The sequence below is a fragment of the Protomyctophum bolini genome (genome assembly GCF_963924005.1).
Source record: "Protomyctophum bolini genome assembly, chromosome: 2".
NCBI lineage: Eukaryota > Metazoa > Chordata > Actinopteri > Myctophiformes > Myctophidae > Protomyctophum > Protomyctophum bolini.
Window position 1 is genome coordinate 19,569,043 of NC_137863.1, and position 18,983 is coordinate 19,588,025.

Genomic DNA, 18,983 nt, shown 5'->3' on the forward strand with positions numbered 1-18,983 from the left:
GATCATGACAGCCATCTGTCGGTGCTGCCTGCTGCTGATATCTGCACTTGTCTTACACTTATCATTATAAGACCGCTGACTGACTCACGTTCTGCCCCATTGTTGACCTCAGATAGCCTACAGTGAGTACAGTGACAGTCTGAGGACTTTTCAAATAAAAAAGAAAATAAACCCCCAAATTACCGTTAATTCCATAATTCGTAAATAAAACTTGTCTTTCATGTTTAAACAAGGTCTATATAAGCTGTGCTATATAATAAAATATAGAAATATAGCCATTAGTCAAACAGCATGCATTTAACCCAGGGCCAGGGGGCTCCCTGGTGATTAGGTGGTCAATTGCAGCCAGGCCATTGTAATGCGAAATATTCAAAAACGGCCAATGTAATAAACGTATGAACCACTAGAGGGAAGCCACGCTCTCTCATTGGTTCCAAGAGATATGGAAACTGAAGTTCTTCTTGACACTGAGATGATGATGTGTTCAAACCTTAGAGTATATACGCTAAGGTTAGAGTATATACTCAAACCTTAGAGTATATACTCTAAGGTTCAAACTCAAATCTTAGAGTATATACTCTAAGGTTCAAACTCAAATCTTAGAGTATACACTCTAAGGTTCAAACTCAAAGATGACGGATTTAAAGCTGGATCTCTTTGAGACCTTGAGAGACAGTGGCATAAAACTGTGTTTCTCTCAATTTATCAATAAATAAAACAAATTAAAATCAGGAAACAATTATTCTAGCTTGTGTTTTTCCACACAACATAGGCCTAATGGTCAGTTTGCAAAATGGTCTTAATGCAAACACGCACGCACGCACGGCACGCACGCGCGCGCACACACACACACACACACACACACACACACACACACACACACACACACACACTGACACACACGCACACGCACTCGCACACACACACACACACACACACACACACACACACACACACCTGTGAGGATGTTGCAGGCTGGATTGACAGTCCTTGGGCAAACCGGCCAACCAATGGTGCAAATTCATTAGTCAGTCAGTCAGCCAGTCAGTCAGTCAGTCAGTCAGTCAGTCAGCCAGCCAGCCAGTCAGTCAGCCAGCCAGCCAGCCAGCCAGCCAGCTTTTTTCTGTTTCCTATGTAATAATTTCCATAAATAAATGAAACATCTAATCAAATCAAACTTTATTTATTAAGCACATTTAAAAACGACTGACATCGACCAAATGCAATCAAATAGCCTACAATCAGTACTACAATCTGATACAATCAAACACAGTAAGACAAACAAACAAGAAGACAGGAGGTGATCAAACCAACAGTTAAAAATTAAGCTTAGCTGTGATTAAAAGCAGCTTGTATAGATCAGCTATATTCACTAGTTTGTGTCCTGGACTCCCGGGGGAGATCAAATTTCTCTTTTGGATCTTGACTGAGCTGTTTGGAACCACTGGTCTACCGTCAACAGGAACAAAACCCCTGAGGCAATGACTCAGACACATCCTTGACCTGGTTGTCACTTGTCACCATGCCATAAACTGGAGAGTAGTGCCAAGCCATAATACCTTTCCTACAGGAAGCAGTCATGACCTTGTGGCTGTTAAACTAAGCATTAGTAGCCTATTAAAAATATAATTCTAACACGCAAATGCATTCACAATTTCACAAACCAACATGTCCTAAAACATTGGTGCAAAGGCTTTCTAACAAAACGTGTAGGATTTGTTTTTTCTAATAACAAGGCAGTATGATTCTTCAGCCTTCTGTTAGCTGTTCACCCTGTTCACCCTGTTAGCTGAGTCCGAGACATTGAACTATTGGACGCCCTGTGTGTGTGACTTTGTGTCACAGCGAGGAGGGGGCTGAGGCCTTAACTTTTGAACACACTTCATGGGGTACTCACTACAGATAGGAAGAGAGAGAGAGGGTCAGAGAGGGAGAGAGAGGAAGGAAGGAAGCTTGAAAGCAGAGGGGATCAGCAAAAAGTGACGCGTTTTTGTGGAATATAGCTAAATCTGCAGTTAACTGAAGGGACTAGTACTGTAACTAACTTGTACTTGAAAACAAAGCAAAAACTGAAAATCAACCCAAATAAATAAGGGTGCAGCTGCAGAAGAGGAAACAATGAAAGAGCGGCCAGCAGCACTTCCGGGCCCTCAGAAGAAGGGCCGCAAATCTTTATTGCAGGCTTGGATCAAGAATGAGGTTTTTCGAGTGGGAATGGCGGAGACCCTGTGCACATATGTCATGATGGTAAGAGAGAACAATGCCAAATCCTGAGTGTTCATTTCACCTCCAGAGAGAGTGAACTAAGTGAACCACATGTACCCTTTATGGGTTGTGGTTTGATTTGTTCACTCTCTCTGGCTCAGGACTTTACTGTGAAGAATTTACCAAGCAGGCTGGCTGTGTACAGTGTACAAGCTTGTAGATGGGCTATTTCTGTTCTATTTATACTTAGCCAACCATGATCCAGTTTACTATAAGTCTAGAGGTCTAGAGGTTTTGAGTCTAGTGGTTCATGTTGTAAGTTTGGTGACATACAGAGTTATCTATGGCTTTTCCTGAATCACGCACACATATAGTCTTTGAACACCATGTGTTGATTAGGAATGTCAAAATCCATGACCAGCCTGGTGATAACCATGTCCAGGAAAACACTGGCTTAATTGTCTCAACAGCATGGCATTGCCACATGTTGAGGTCACGTGTTAGCCACCTGTCATATCAAAGCCTAAACTTAGACCGCTGCATGACACACACACACACGCATGCGCGCACTGTTCCCATTTTCCAGACTTATACTTGTGACAGAGTATTTTTACATTTCAGTATTGATACTTTTACTTAAGTAAAAAAATGTGTAACACAACCTTTTCCACCACTGCCCACTGTGCATAGACATAGTTACACTTGGAGTCACGTGCAGGCACTGGACTTTACTCCTGCAGTTTTTAAGGAGATTTAACTTTGGGGGATTAAAGCTACTATACTGCAGTGTGTAGATTAGAATGGATGAGAATGAGGCCAATAACTTAATTATAGGAGAATTCCGCATGCTAAAAGGCTTTCTTACCTTTATTTGTAGTTGTTACGTCCCCACCAAAGAGGTCCAGGTGTTATTTTGTGCAAAAGTGCATTATTGGCTATTTCCCTTAATATAAGCCCTCAATGAGCGTTGGGTTTTTGTGCTAATTCGCTTATTTCCATCGAAATAAGTAGTAAAGTGTGCCACTTGGGATACTATTTACATTATGAAGAGAGGATATATACAAAGAAGTATAGTATGGAAGGCCGTTATTTTAATATCCCTGAATGAAAATTCAGACTAGTAGTAGGCATTTATACTTTTGAAGCTATCCCACATCAAAGCACGTCTGGATCTCCCAGTCTTTTCAGCTTTCCCCAATACACACTGATGGTGTTTGCCATAGACATATAAAGGTAGACGCCTCTTCCGGCTCTGGGGCGCGTGGCAAAATTTAAGGCACAATTTTCCCGACATTCCTTGCGAAGCATAGTGGAAGCATCGCGTGCGTAATGGAAGTCCCGGAAAAGACGCACTGTGATTGGCCAGTAGTGACAGCAAGAGACTTGGGCAGCGACGCAGCGTGCCTTCAGCACTTCCCTATGGCCCTTTTGCTTGACTTCCTGCCTTCAATGGACACGTAGGGGAGGGTGCCATGACATTATTCAGACATCCTGTTGATCCGACTGGCCCCATTATATCTAACCCTATCCCTAACCATTTACCCTGATATATAACCTCACACTAACCTAATGGTCAGATGGGACGTCGGAATTATCCTCGGTTGTGTGTAGTGTACCCCGTCCCCAGGGCAATGATTGGATTGGCTGAGCACGGAATTCAGATGATTTGATAGCTGAGAAATGTATATAAAAATGAGGGCAGAAACTTGAGGACGACACAAGTGATTAGCCAGATTGGATTTGAGGATAAAAAGTGAGGACAGAAAAGTCAATTGTGAATGATTGGCTGGAATGTGATAACATAATATGATGATAAGAGCGCTCTCACTTCACATGGGTGTGGGTTTTTTATTCTGTCTTTAATACTCTTCTCTCCTTGCCCCCCTCCACCGTAAACTTTTGATGTGACAGTGACACTAAGGGTCCTTTCAAACAGGCAGATTTAACACGCCTAGTAATTCATTCGGTTTTTTTCTGTACGAGCGGAGAAGTCGAGGGTTGACAACGCAAGCGTATTTATGTGAAATTGCCGCGGACACTCGTTTCGTGCACACGTCCGCGACTGACCAGACCTGGATTCTGTTTAGCTTTTTGTGTTGTTACACCTGCATTGTCGCTCCCCTCTTGAGCAGACCTGTCGTTGATCCAGACAACTGCCCTTCTGAAAGGACACTAATGAATGATTGTGATGTCCTCGTCCAGGTGTTTGGCTTGGGCTCTGTGGCCCAGGTAGTCACAGGGCAGGGAGCGTTTGGCCAGTACATCAGCATCAACCTGGGCTTCGGTCTGGGCGTGGCCATGGGAGTTCACGTCGGAGGGAAGGTCTCAGGTAGGTTAATAGGGATGAAGTGAGCTGACCACAACGTTAAAAACGCAATTTAGATAGCATGTTATTTAAACAGATAGGCTACCTGGTATCCAACCCATTAAGACCAGAGGCTGATTCTACAAAATGCCTTTAAAGATTTTTCAAAATGGTCCAAAAATAAATAGCAATGTACATACTTGCAGTGTGAGCCTGTAGATCTGCTATTTTTTTTTAAATATCCAAGGCTAAAATCTAAAATGACACAGATGCTTCCCTGGTTTTAATGGGTTAAATGTACAGATTGTTATTTTGATTGCCCATTGTTCAGAGTAGACCGACGGTAGGTTCTTTACCTGGGATCTTTACCTAAGAAATCTTACAATGACACGTCCAAATGGCGACGGCAGTTGTAAGTGGTTAAAGTTACTGAATTGTGCGATTCCGACATAATTCCTTCACTCTTCCGTTGTACCAGGGGCACATATGAATGCGGCAGTGTCGTTTACCATGTGCGTGTTTGGCCGTCTGGCGTGGAGGATGCTGCCGCTGTACGTTTTCACCCAGTTTCTGGGCTCATTCCTGGCTGCCGGGACGGTTTACTTGATTTACTACGGTAAGGACACACACGTCACACACACTGATGGAAACTATATTTGCGTGATTACATCAGAATAAATGATCAGAATCAATCACATTTTTGTGTCAATTGAATATTTCCATTTATTGCCAAATGACACAACAGAAAGACTATAAAAGAGAGATAGATACCAGAACAGAGATGGATAATTATGAAATAGAAACATTATTAAGTCAAAGCACACTAGCACAGGGTAGTCCTTACTTCAGTTAATGAAAACTGCAGTGTGCCCACACAACATTTTATGCATGTCAGGCTATCAGCAGACTAATTAAACACTATACTTTGTAAACTAATTGGCTCCATGATTTTTACCCTCTTTTACCCTCATTTTATACTTTCAAAGAAATGTGAAAATAGCGGAAATAACTGCTTACAGCTTACATCTGCTATTTTTAGAAAATATTTTAAAATATATAAACATTTTTCAACAAGGAAAGTAGGAAACAATTATGATGATTATTTGACATAATTACTATTATCTCAAATCTCAATGATACTTAGTAACATTGTTTAAAAAGGTGCTATACAAATAAAGTTTATTATTATTATTATTACAAGCTCACAATGCCTCGCATTTGTAAATCAGCTATTTTTTGGCCAATGTTTTACCAATTTTATAGTATAGTTTGTTGATTACTTTTGATGCAGAAATGGTAATTGAATTTTTCTCTTTTTTGTGTTTGAATAAAAAAAGATCTTTACACTTTACTCACTGTCATCTAAGCACTCCCACCAGAGTTACATACCTCTGTTATGTATTACTAAGTATTTTCTTGTACTATAGGGGGCTGGGGACCTCTTTAATGCAAAGGGCTTGATGGGGGGACCTTCAGAGTTTATATCCTCCTCCTCGACAGCAGTGTCGTACTTGGCTTGGCACTGTGCCTGCCACTTTTTCAACGTACGGTCCAACATTTCTCCACTCTCAGTAGCGCATTGTAGCACCCGGACTCGCATATGCGTGGCGACAGACCGGGTCTGTCGGTCCACCAGGGACACCCCGACGCTGGAGAACCGTCGCCACAGTGGCTGCTTATTGGGCTGGTTCTTCTTCTTTATCAAGTCCTTCTTAGTTCCAAACAGAGCACGCATTGACTGCAACCTTCCCTTGCTGTTTAGTAAACTCACCCCACACAGCCGGCAGGTGTACTGTACGTCAACTACAACTTGTACACTAGTGTAGCTGCCTGTATCTGTCACGCTGTCACACATGCTAGCGGTAAAGTGTTTGTTTACATTCTCGAGTCTCGAACTAGCGAGCAGTTTTGTTTATCAACAAGTGAGAAACAAACACATGGAGCGGCGCTGGCTGATGACGTCAATTCCACAGCAATGTCGCGCCTTCAACGCGTCACTAGACTTCTATGGAAAAATCAAAAAGGCTAGTGGTTTGTTTTGCTTGCCTGCTTATTTGGGCTTGCTTCCTAATGTTCCTTCCTAATGTTTTATGTCAGGAACCTCCAATATGCATTTTAATTTGGGCACGGCCGCACGGAACCCCCATCTGAAAATATTTTGTGCCAGATATTAAGAACAGAATCCTAGAGCTCATACAAGATTTGTGTTGTTTTGTTACAATGTTTCAAAAACAACGTTTTTTTCTATCTTTTTTGTTTTTATTTAAATTTAGTTTATATTAAAAGTATAACTAATCATTACATTTAACATTACATCCAACATTTCTTTGTTGGTTGATCGAAAAGACATAGGCCGAAGCTCAAAGATGCCATTTAAAAAAATGTATTGCAAAGTGAAGCTGTGAGCTTGTAGATTTGCTATTTTGAAAACATTCACATATTATCAAATGGCCGATGTTCATAGGCAGCTAAATACTTTCAATAGAAAATATTAATATTAATTAAAATATTAATATTTCAATCGATCTCCAGCTGTGCCCTTTAGGGGTCGCCACTAGTGAACCATCTGCCTCCATCTCTCCCTGTTCTCTCACACCCGTGACACCAACTAACTTTATGTCCTCCTTCACTATTCCATAAATCACCTCTTTGGTCTTTCTCTAGTACTCTAGGCCTCCTGCCTGGCAGTTCCAAACTCAGAATTCATACCAATACAGGCTATACTCTCTAAGTCTCTATCCCTCCTGTCCTTTGTCCAAAACCATGTCATAGATAAATAGGCCTATTTAAAATGTTGAATAGATGATGAATATTTGTGTAGTGTGTGAATCATCTAATCATCAATCATCTAGAATCATTTTTGAAAACATCCCAAACGAATCCTACTAATTGTTAGAGTTGTGTGTAATGTTTATTAGATTCACTGGTTGAACATTTATTCTTGGAGGGGAGGGGATCGAGGCCCCAAAACCATTTCAGCACGGTGTACAAGACCAACGGTACTCAAATTTGGGGTCCAGGGACCCCCAGGGGACCAGGGGTCCTTGAGGGAATTCCAGCATCACAATCATTTTAACCATTTCATTCACTTATATGCTGGCTATTAAATAATAGCAGACCTATTTAGTTCACAGGTAGAGTGGCACAAAGTGACACAAGCTGACGTGGTACTCTTATCATTGTACATCATCATGACGTAAAATAGACACTGACGTAACATTGTCCATCCATTGTCAATGGGAATTTAATGTTTGTGTAGGACAAAGTTTGTGAACTTACATTGACTAAAAGCTCAAAACATATTTGAACAAAAAAAAACTAACAAAAAACCCCAGCAAATCTTCTCTTCTGGGCGTTCCTGGCCCAAAACCTTTTCAGATGGGGGTCTGTGGCCAAATCAATTTGGTCGTCCTTGACACGAAAAGGTTTGAGAACCACTGCTGTAACAAAATAATAAATGCTGAGAATGACTACCTTACTATGTGATTACAGATGCCATACATGACTTCAGCGGAGGGAACCTGACAGTGACCGGTTCCACAGCCACGGCTGGGATCTTTGCCACCTACCCTGCACCATACCTCCCTGTACATGCTGGATTCATCGACCAGGTGAGCACCATACCTCCCTGTACATGCTGGATTCATCCACCAGGTGAGCATGCATATGCTTAAAACTAGCCCAAGGACCCCCTAGCTGAGAGAGAGAGATGAAGCAGGGACACATTGCTAAAGTTCTATTCTTGTGGGTGGCTGTGGCTCAGGAGGTACAGCAGGTCGTCCAATGATCCCTGGGTCGGCAGTTCGAATCCCGGCTCCTCCTGTCCACATGTCGAAGTGTCCTTGGGCAAGACACTGAACCCTACATTGCCTCCAATGAGTCGGTCGGTGTGAGCTTGCCACCATTGGTGTGTGAATGTGGGAAGTGAGGACGCTGGCATCGACTGTTCGCCGCTTCACCTCCCAATGTATGAATGAATGAACCATTGTAACGCGCTTTGAGCACTTGGAAAAGCGCTATAAAAATGCAATTCATTATTCTTGGCTAAAGTTTGGCCACTGTAGTAACTCTGACTCTGAGGATCCCCTAGGGATCCCGGACCCCCTGTTGAAAACCCCTACACGGCTTACTTTAAAAATTTGCGGAAATAGCAACAACAAGCTACAAGCTACAAGCTCACAACAACTCATCGCATCGCAAGGCATTGTGAGCTTGTAGATCATGCTATTTCTGTTATTAATCTGAAAATGTATGAATACTTTTCAACATCCAAGCAATGATGACGATTATGCCAAAAGAAAAGAAAAAAATGATCATAATAACAGTGGCAGACAGCATGCCAGGCCTAAAACAAAATGCATGTGTGTGTGTGATGTAAAATGGTGTGATTATCTCTGTGTTTGACGCATGTGTCTGTGATAGATGATGGTGTGATTATGTATGTGTTGATGCGTGTGTGTGTGTGATTATCTCTGTGTTGACGTGTGTGTGCCACTGCCAGGTGTTTGGCACGGCCTTGCTGCTGCTGTGTCTGATGGCTCTGTCGGACCGGAGAAACCAGCCCGCGGCGGCGGGCAGCGAGCCCCTGGCCGTGGGCCTCCTGGTGCTGCTCATTGGCATCTCGCTGGGCAGCAACAGCGGCTACGCCATCAACCCCACCAGAGACTTGGCGCCCAGAGTCTTCACCGCCATGGCGGGCTGGGGAACAGACGTCTTCAGGTAATATATATCTCTCTAGCGGGACAGTGCACTTATATACTTGCGTGTCATGGACCCCAGGGTCCCCAAACTGATGTTTGGCTGTGGACCCCCATCAGAAAACAGACCCCATACAAGCTTGCAGGAATGTGCTGCGAGCTTGTAGAACTACATGGATAAAGTGGTTAAAATGATTTTGATGCTATATGTCAATTGCTGGGAACCTCCTGGAACCCCTCCAAGGACCCCTGGGGTCCCCAAACCACACTTTGAGAACCAATGGTTTACACACACACACACACACACACACACACACACACACACACACACACACACACACACACACACACACACACACACACAACTAGCCTACTGTCTACATTTTAGGACAGTCATTTTTATAAAAGCAATGTTTTACCACTTTTTGCCGTTTTTAACCCAAGTCTGACTTAAATTGAGTGACTGTTTCATGCACTCAAAATAGCTGATCTACAAGGTCAGAAAGCACTGCGGTGCAGATCTGCCATTCCGGGTGTGCATTGCACAAGTCAAGCCTAAATATATAATGTTTACTGTATAACATGTTTACTGTATTCTTGGCCTAAAAATGGTCCTCAGTCCTCACAATCTATTTCTGAAATTCTACTATACTTTGTGTGTGTTAGTAGTGGGTAGTGTAGTAATACTGTACAAGCATGCACGTCGCACACACACTTAAATACAATTAGCTTTTTCAAAAAGTTTGAAAGAGCAATTTGCTTTTGTGAGATACTCAATCTATTTTCTCTCCACACTCACACACAGGGCTGGAAAAGCATGGTGGTGGGTCCCTGTGGTAGCCCCCCTTGTGGGAGGAGTCATGGGGGCAGGGGTCTACAAGACCTGCGTGGAGTTGCACCATCCCTCGCTTTGTGACCAAGGGCAGGAGGAGGAGGAGGAGCTTACGGACGAGTCGCAGCCTCTGGAAAAGCAGAAGAGCATCTGTATTGATGTGTGTGTGTGAGGCCCTAGCAGTGAGACGTGTGTGTGTGTGTGTGAGGCCCTAGCAGTGAGACATGTGTGTGTGTGTGTGTGTGAGAGGCCCTAGCAGTGAGACGTGTGTGTGTGTGTGTGTGTGTGTGTGTGTGTGTGTGTGTGTGTGTGTGTGTGTGTGTGTGTGTGTGTGTGCGTACTAATGTATGTGTTGTTTGCATTTTAGCCGATAACATTCCACGATGGGGGAAAATTAACATTGATTTCGTTTTTCATGGAGCAAGAATTCAGGAAAGTTAAGCCAGTTTAATTATCTGAAAGAGAATGAAACCCCATGAGAACCAAAAATAAAAACCTCCAGGGAGGCTAAATAAGTGCAGGGGCTTTTCGATCTCGAACAACTTCCTGACATCAGCGATAAGATCCGCAATAAGACTGTACTGACTACAAATACACAGCTAAATCAATTTCCCCCTTTTTTGTTTAGCTTTTTACCCGTTTGTCCTCCCAAATTTAGTCATTGACAATTAATCCCTCCCCACACACATTTCTGTGTTGTCACTGCTGTTGTATCCTAACTGGATCACCTGCCAGTGAGGAGGAGCCCCCCACCGGGAGAACGCTCAGAACGTGAAGCCTTACGTCCCACTCCTCCCACCCAACACTCCCTGCAGGTGCCATCCCAGCCTGTAGGCACATGAAAATTATCACCGTCCCCTGCACTCCCCGCCCGGCCCAGCCCGGCTTCCCTCCCCTGAACACAGGCCAATTGTGTTTGTTCGTGTCTAGACAATCAACAAAGCCAGATGCACCACCGGTGGAAATCGAACCACCAGACTATGCCGTGGTGAGCAGGCACGTTACCACTGCGACACCAGACCGCAAATTACGCTGGATTTTACTGTGAAGAAACCCACAATAATAAGACCTTGGACCCGGCTGTTGACATAGATAATGATGTCAACACCAGGGTCATTCTTCAACACACAGATAGGGGCTATGCAATAGAAACGCTGATTGCACAAGAAGGATCAGAAGGAAAACACACAAGTCATTCTCTTACGTTCACATTCTTTATGGAATTCCAGCTGACATGAGCTTGAAGAAGAGCAGAAAAGAGAGGGACGCATCGCCACATTTCTGTTTTCATAAATGAATGCCCTACTTTGTCGTACAATAGTGCAAAAGCAGCGAAAATAGCAGCAGCATCTACAAGCTTACAATCATTTCTACAAAGATTTATTTTTTAAACAACACAAATGCACATACATTACCTAACCCTAATCTAAATAAACAGAAACATAATTTATGTAAGTAGTGTTAACAGTTGGAGATGGCCCAGCGATGTTCAACACAGCCAAAGAAACAAAAATAAACATAACAGTCCAGCTCAAAACGTCAAAATAATGTATGCCTGCCTCTTGCATGTTTACGTCGTACAGTACCTACCAAAGTCCGGGTACAACGGTCTATATTTTGGTCACGGTTCCTCCCAAAATGTGCTTTTGGCACACTTCGTTAAAAGCTTTTAAGTGGATATACATAAACCTTTCCAACTGTTACTTGAATTACCATAATTTGTATGCCCTTCTGGCAGCAAGCCATTGGATATATTATAATGACAGTTAGATAGTTTCAGGGAAGGCCTACTTGTTTTATTTTATGGTTCATGTTAGCAGATCAGATTTTCTTTTTTTTACTTGCGCTGGGCACAGTTTCAAACAGCATGCAGACTCATCCTGAGGGTTCATTTAACTAGAGTTAAGTGAAACCGCAGGACTCAGGAGTGTTGTTGTTGTTGTTGCGCAATACCTAATCCATCTAATACAGTTCCCAAAGGGGGTTCCAGATGAACCCTTACAGACCTGTAACTCTGAGTGTTTGGGTTGACTTGGTTCGATTAGTACACTCTCAGTTATGGGAGTCCTTGAAATGTAAAAAGTTTGAGAATTACTGATCTAATCCAAACTCACTGAGACATACTGCTGACTCATAATGTCTCTGTTGGATGTTGCGAGTACTTAGCAATCGGGTGTCCTTCCCTTCTCATCGCCTAATCCCGCTGTGTCTCCCTGAGCTCCCCTGGCCTTTGGCACCCCCCGCTGTGCTGCCCTGGGATGACTGCTTCTTCTTGGGAGCAGGTGGCTTGGCTTTACCCCTGAAGGCCTTGGTGGGGTCCAGCTTGTTGACTGAGGAATCTCCTCCGCCGGGTTCAGTGAGGCCCAGCTCACTGCTGAATGTCAGGGGCTGATATAGGGATGCCCACTGCTGCGGAGGAGGAGGGGGGGAAATCTGATTTATAATTCAGTTTAGTGGGATGCTATTATAGTTTAGCCTGCATTTACAGCATTATCTTCATAGGATTTATCCTCACCAATGCACATTATAAAACTGCTCCATTTTGCATACTCTCAGAGGAGGGCAGTGGACACTGGACAGTTTAGAAATCTGCCTACCAGTGATGTCACTGGTAGGTCAGCTTGGGTCATCGTCAACAAGATTTCAAGCTGCAATTTCTTCATTTATTTTTAGCTTGGAAATTCTCCCATGGATAATGTCATTGGTTGGCACGGAAAATGTGCTGACTTATGACCATTAGTGATGACCAATTATATGAAGACAGGGTTGAATACTACTGGTGAAGTGGTTGTTTATGAGTTCACACACTACAGCGACATATCATTTTGGATGGGACTAAATGAATGATGCCCCTGCACCACTTTCAGTCAACTTGTGAACTGCACTATTATCAATGAGAAGAGACCAAGAAACAAACGCTGTGCCAAATGAAATGTATAGTGTTTTTACCTCATTATCTTTTTGTAGGAAGAGGACCGTTGTCCTCTCATGTAGTGAAAAACTGTTACAGCCAACATTACATATTTCTAGCAAATAAAGTTCTAAGAAGCAGATAGGGACTACTGTAGAGAGGGTTACAGGATGCCAAGGGGCAGACAGAGAAGAGAGCCATGGGAGATAGCTGCTGAGCCAACAACAATCTGAATGTTTGAGGGGTGCTAGCCCCTCCTACTGTATGTCCAGCTTTGAGTGTCTGTGTGAACACAAACATTGTCCTAACACAAACATTAAATGCCATTGGCAATGAATGCACAGTTTTGAGTGTTTGTCTAAACACAAACATTGCTTAAACACAAATTGCTTAAGCACACGAAGGTGAGGACGCAAGTTGTGATTGGCCGGAATGAGATGTACGATGATAAGAGCGGCGAGTGCCCCTCACTTCACACAGGTGTGATATCTTTTTTTAAACAAAATGTTCACCCCCAGAATGTGGACATTAGGATTCATGTGGTTAAACCATGGTTCTCAAAGTGGGGTCCGGAGACCCCCAAGGGTCTTCGGGGAGTTGATCTGCTGTTTTTGGCCATTTACAAATAGCAGATCTACAAGCTCACAACGCGACATGTGCTGCGCAGTGAGCTTGTGCATCTACTATTTTTTTTTACATTTTTTTAAAATCTTGAAAGTGTTTGATTTTGACACTTCTGTGGGTCCCTGGCACAAAACATTTTCAGATGGGAGTCCGCTGCTAAATACACATCAATTTGGGGTTCCTTGGCACAAAATAATTTGAGAACCAGTGGGTTAAAGTTTAGGTGTTGTAATTATTGTTATTACTTTAGCTATTGAAAAAAAGCAGATCTACAAGCTCATAGCATGGCACTGAGTGCCGCGCTACGAGCTTGTAGATCTGCTATTTTTGAAAAATCTTGAAAATGTGGCGCAAATCTTTGAATGTATATTCTTTCAAAGCCAACGTTTTTTTTTTTTTAATACTGTTTTTATTAGGCATTTTTGTTCGACAATTTCAGATTAGATAATGATAAGTAATTCAGTTAAATAAAAATGAAAAAAATAACAGGCAATGTAAATGTTCCACATACAGTATAACAAAAAAACATAAGTGTGATAAACATGAAAAAAACAAAAAACAGTTAAACAATGACAAGTGTGAACAGACAAACAAAACAGACAACAGGACAGACATTCTTGCTCTCAAACTTCCAACATGTTGTGAATTAAGTAAGTTAGACATTCTTTTTTAAATAATAAAAAATAAAATAAAGAAAAAACATTCAGTTCCTTTTCTTTCAGTTCCTTTTCTTTCTTTCCAATTTTCTATTGTGCTATTGTGTAGGAGGGGTTAGCGTGCACCTATTAAAATAGTCAATGAAGGGTTGCCATGTCTGGTAGAACCTATCTTCACTCCCTCTCAATTCAAACTTAATCTTTTCCAATTGTAAGTAATGCATAACATCTTTCATCAGTGAAGTGTGAGTTGGAACCTGTGCTTGTTTCCAATTCAACAGTATCAGTCTGCGAGCCAGTAGAGTCACATATTTTACCATGTTATATTGGAAAGTAGACAGTTTGACCCCGGGCCCTGTGACTCCCATAATTGCTGTCAGTGGATCCGGGTCAAAAGGTCTTTCAAAGCCAACGTTTTTAACTCAACTCTTTGCATCCGAGGGGTTCCTGGAACAACATATTTTCAGATGGGGGTCGGTGGCCAATTACATATGATTTTTGGAGGTCCTTGACATGAAAAAGGTTGAGCACCACTGATATAGAAACATAGACCTATTTCAGAAAACTGTCAGGATTTAGAAGACATTTGTAGAATCGTCTCAGGTCTAAATGGGTTAACAGTGAAACCACATGTCAGCCAGGGGTGTGTGTGTGTGTGTGTGTGTGTGTGTGCGTACCTTGGCCTGGGGGCTGGGTCCGTACGGCGTGTAGGCGTACTGCCACTCAGGAAGGCCCAGGTGTGTTATCATCAGTCTGTAGTAGGAGGTGAACGTTGGGGTCAGATGATGCCAGTACAACGAGCGGTCCAGGAACCACACCTCACTCTGCTGGGCCACCACCCCTGTAAAAATAATAAATACACTATTATACATAGCACTGGTTCCCAAACTTTTTAATTTTAACTTCTTTAATGTCAAGTTTGGGTTAGAAACGTGACCAACAACATGTCGGACAATGGCTGACAACAAAGGTCAATAGTCAATACTGCTATTCTGGTACTGGTACCACGCACATTTAGAACAAACATGGGATAATTATTGTTCTACTACTGCCCTGACACCACACCCCATTAAATGTTGTGTATCACTGGTTTCTTTCAACACTGGCCTGAAAAAAAACATCTATCAGGAGACCACAAGGGGATGTAATTTTCCCATCTTTTGTTTGTTTGTATTTGTTGATGACATGTATGGTAGTTTTTGTACTGTAAACTGTTGCCAATGCTATGTTGATGAATTGAATACATAGGAACACAATGGAAACAACTTAGTCCCCAGGACTTTTTTGTTATCCCTTTAGCCTTAATGTTACTTACTGTACTACATGTAGATTACATTCATATGTATATACATAATGATGGACACCTAGATCTTTTGTAGTTTTCAGCATACATTAGTAGACAAAGAATGGGCGTAACAGAACACCTTGGGTGCAGTTTCTGTAGACCAGGCAGACCTTTCCGTTCCCACCACAGGTATCCAGCTCAAAGATCCGGCTTCGGGAGTCAAAATGTGGCGAACTTGGACCACATGCCACTGGGGAGGGACAGACACAACAAATCTTTACTTTCACTAAAGTTCATGGTAAGCTGGTCTCAAAAACATAAAGGAAAACTGGTAGAAAAAGACACGCAGTCTACAAAAAAGAAAGGAGAAAAAAAAGGAACAAAAAATATATATTTTCTTCGTCTCTAAGACTGAGTAAGATCTATCTGATTAAAGTTTTTATAGTTTTCATGTATTACATGGTGACCTTCGCCTTGGAAGGGGATAAAGGACTTTTACCAGCATCTGTGCCACTCTCCTCCCAGTCCAGATCAGCCAGTGTGGGCGCGTTGGGGAGAGAGAAATGTGACGTCGGCTGAACGAGTTGACGCAACCGAGCCACGCTGTTAATCACCATGCACCCTACTGGTACACACTCACCTGGGGGAGAGAGAGGGGGAGAGAAAGCGTGAGGGAGAGAGAGAGAGGGAGAGTGTGTGTGTGTGTGACAGAGCTAACTACGGTATCTTTAAACACATTTATTTGACTTGTGCAAAATTGTGAAAAATGTGGTGCTATTTGCCCCAAAGGCTTTATACTAAGAGAAAGAAAAACATTTAAATATTACTTTTTGTTTCAAGTGTACCCCAGGTCATCATTTCATATGTGAATATTACTTTTTCTGACAGCAAATGCGCAATTCTTATGGTTTCGTAAGATAGTTTTCCTGAGTTGCAATGCAACACAGCTCTGTTTGGAAATTAATGCATTTCTTTACTACCTTTTAATTGTACATACATTATTTTGTTTTGACTGCTTTGTTTCACTTTGGCAACGTAATAAAGCCCCTTTTAATTGAATTTAGAGAGCTATTACGCACAATAACATAATGGAGTTGCAAATAATGAGGTCACCTACTGTCTAGTTTAACACTCCAAGTGAGAGTGAATCCATCCGTGGTCAGATAGAAATCTCTCATGTCCTCTGGTAGAATGCAGTTGTTTTTCTATTGTAGAAAAGGGGTTAATAGTGACTATAACAATGACATGATCAGCATACTGTATATCTCATATAGTTCTCCCAACCGTCCACTTTTCATGTCAAGGACATTATTTATTCGGCTGCAGAATAAGAAATAGTTTGTGGCAGGGAAGGCACAAAGATTTGTGCTGTTAAAAATGTTATATTTTTTGCAGTAAGTAAGTATGAAATAGGGCTAAAATAGTTTAACTGATTTTGATAGGCCTATATTCATTAATGGGTTTTGCTGGGGACCCCCTGGAGCCTCCTCAAGGTCCCCTGGGGGTCCACTCGATCCCCGGACCCCACTTTGAGAACCATGGATGTCCGAACAGGGCTGTTCTTGCTCACCTGTTCCCATGACAGCAGAGATCTTTTCTCAGCAGGCTCTCTCTCTACAAAACGCAGGTCCATAACTCCAGGCATGCTCTCTGCAAAGTTCAATCAGTTCAAATTTATATAAATAATAAACTAAAACAAGAACAGACAATTTAACATTGAGGTGTCTGTCCACAATATTTAGATGCCAGCCAGTGCCATCACTATAGCTAGCATGTTAATAATGATGAGTGGTGAAAAACAAAACGTTTTAATAATTACGCACCGAGGATTCGAGCGATGCCGAGTGTCAGCCTGTCGGCGACACATTTAAACGTTGTTCCTTCTTTATTCTCCTCCATCTGGACCACAGGAGATCACAACATCTAGTAAGAAATGCGTTCATTCATCCTCTGACTAGCAACAACATACAACACTGACAGTGACAGCTACTAGCGACACAAAACTAGGCATCATGGGAAACGTAGTCTTTGCCGACGCACTAGTGTGGGTTTGACTCACAACCCCCGTCAGCCAATAGAATGACGTCTAGTCCTGCAGCACAGCCAATCGTCTCCTCGGATATGAACTAATGGGCGGGACTCTGGTTCCTTCGCAACGCTTGGCTCCTGCTGGGAGTGGCGGTTCTGTTTGTTTTGTTTTGTTTGTTGTTTCAACATGGCGGCGGCGGCGGCAGCCACACAAAGTGAAGAATCGGGGATTTGTTGGATTAATGACGGTATTCTTTTATGTGTTATTGAATTACTTGCAGAAAACACAGCGTGTTTTAAGAGACCAGTCATAGTGTTGTGTAATTGTGTTGTACAACTAGATGTCGTCATGTATGTATAGTTCAACTACATACATGACAACAGACAACTACAGTAGTTGTCATGTGTCCCTATATGACAGAGGTATAGGAGGACGTGTGTGTGTGTGTGTGTGTGTGTGTGTGTGTGACTGTGTGTGTGTGTGTGTGTGTGTGTGTGTGCGTGCGTGTGCGAGCGAGACTGTGTGTGAGAGTGAGTGAGTGAATAAAGTTGTCTCCACGTCCCCAGCAGCGAGGGGACAAGGACAACAGCCTTTAAAAGTCACTGTATTGTTCTGGCAGACTAAATTGTCTTTAATATGTAGATTAAACATTTCAATGGATTTAATATTAGTAACTCACTCATACAACGGCACGGAGAAAGAGTGGGCACCTAAAAGTCATGGGCAGATTGGGCACCTCAATTTTAATTAGTCAATCACCCTCTCTATATTTATTTAGATAATGGTTTGTTTGTCTATACATCATTTGAACATGCTACATCATTGTCAGACCTAAATTCCACCTTCAACTTCTTGTTAATGCCCCAAATTACAGGTCAATCCTGGTGGACATTAACTGAGTAAATGTACTTGAGTACATTTCCAAGACCAATTTATTTTACTTTTACTTGTGTAAATTTCTAGGAAGGCTGTAGAGTACTGAGTACTTTTAGGTTGGCTGTGTTTTGAGGGTCGATACCCCAGCCGAGTCTATGGACTTAATATTTGTCTTATTCAAGGGCAACCAAAGAGAAAAACAAACAAACAGGCCCCCCGAAAATCAGCATGCCCCCTGTGACGTCATGTGGCAGCCACACTGGGCGCCCCTCACTTCACATGGGTGTGATTTTTGAACAAACCTGAACATGGAATTAATTGACAGAAAGTCATATAACATGTCTAGTCTGGTGGATTTTTATAAAACGAAAACTTTGCAGATAGAGGATAATTCAAGCTTTCCGTACAGCGCTACAATAGTGGTGAGTTTAATGTCATTTAATACAATCAGATAGGACTTTTGGGCTGTTAATGGTGTGGTGCCATGTCATATCCGACGGCTCATTATTGGTATTTCAATGCTAGATTAAGACATTTAGAGTTGCTTGCAAGTAGGTGTGACA

General features: G+C 42.3%; 3 protein-coding genes across 4 annotated transcripts in view; 2 read left to right on the forward strand and 1 right to left on the reverse strand.

Moving 5' to 3' along the window:
• Positions 1–1,945: 1,945 nt before the first annotated feature.
• Positions 1,946–10,308, forward strand: aqp7 (aquaporin 7). The gene is made up of 6 exons (XM_080781912.1): positions 1,946–2,247; positions 4,408–4,534; positions 4,989–5,126; positions 8,003–8,121; positions 9,012–9,229; positions 10,013–10,308. Exons 1-6 carry the CDS (start codon positions 2,119–2,121, stop codon positions 10,209–10,211), a joined length of 930 nt encoding a protein of 309 aa, XP_080638038.1. The 5' UTR covers positions 1,946–2,118; the 3' UTR covers positions 10,212–10,308.
• Positions 10,309–10,367: 59 nt separating this feature from the next.
• Positions 10,368–17,487, reverse strand: tpgs2 (tubulin polyglutamylase complex subunit 2). 2 transcript variants are annotated; one of them, XM_080773892.1, is made up of 7 exons: positions 17,339–17,487; positions 17,086–17,165; positions 16,633–16,720; positions 16,015–16,155; positions 15,655–15,765; positions 14,908–15,071; positions 10,368–12,445 (listed from the first exon to the last, which is right to left on the reverse strand). In XM_080773892.1, exons 1-7 carry the CDS (start codon positions 17,412–17,414, stop codon positions 12,227–12,229), a joined length of 879 nt encoding a protein of 292 aa, XP_080630018.1. In that variant the 5' UTR covers positions 17,415–17,487; the 3' UTR covers positions 10,368–12,226. The 2 variants fall into 2 exon arrangements, with proteins under 2 accessions (XP_080630018.1, XP_080630017.1); XM_080773891.1 differs by having other exon boundaries at positions 10,368–12,448.
• A 220-nt stretch (positions 17,488–17,707) lies between these two features.
• The window catches only part of kiaa1328 (KIAA1328 ortholog), a 44,637-nt gene continuing 43,361 nt past the window's right edge, over positions 17,708–18,983 (forward strand). Inside the window, exon 1 of the mRNA XM_080791554.1 lies at positions 17,708–17,791. Coding sequence (XP_080647680.1) covers positions 17,731–17,791 — 61 coding nt within the window. The 5' untranslated portion in view covers positions 17,708–17,730. The remainder of the gene's footprint in view (positions 17,792–18,983) is intronic.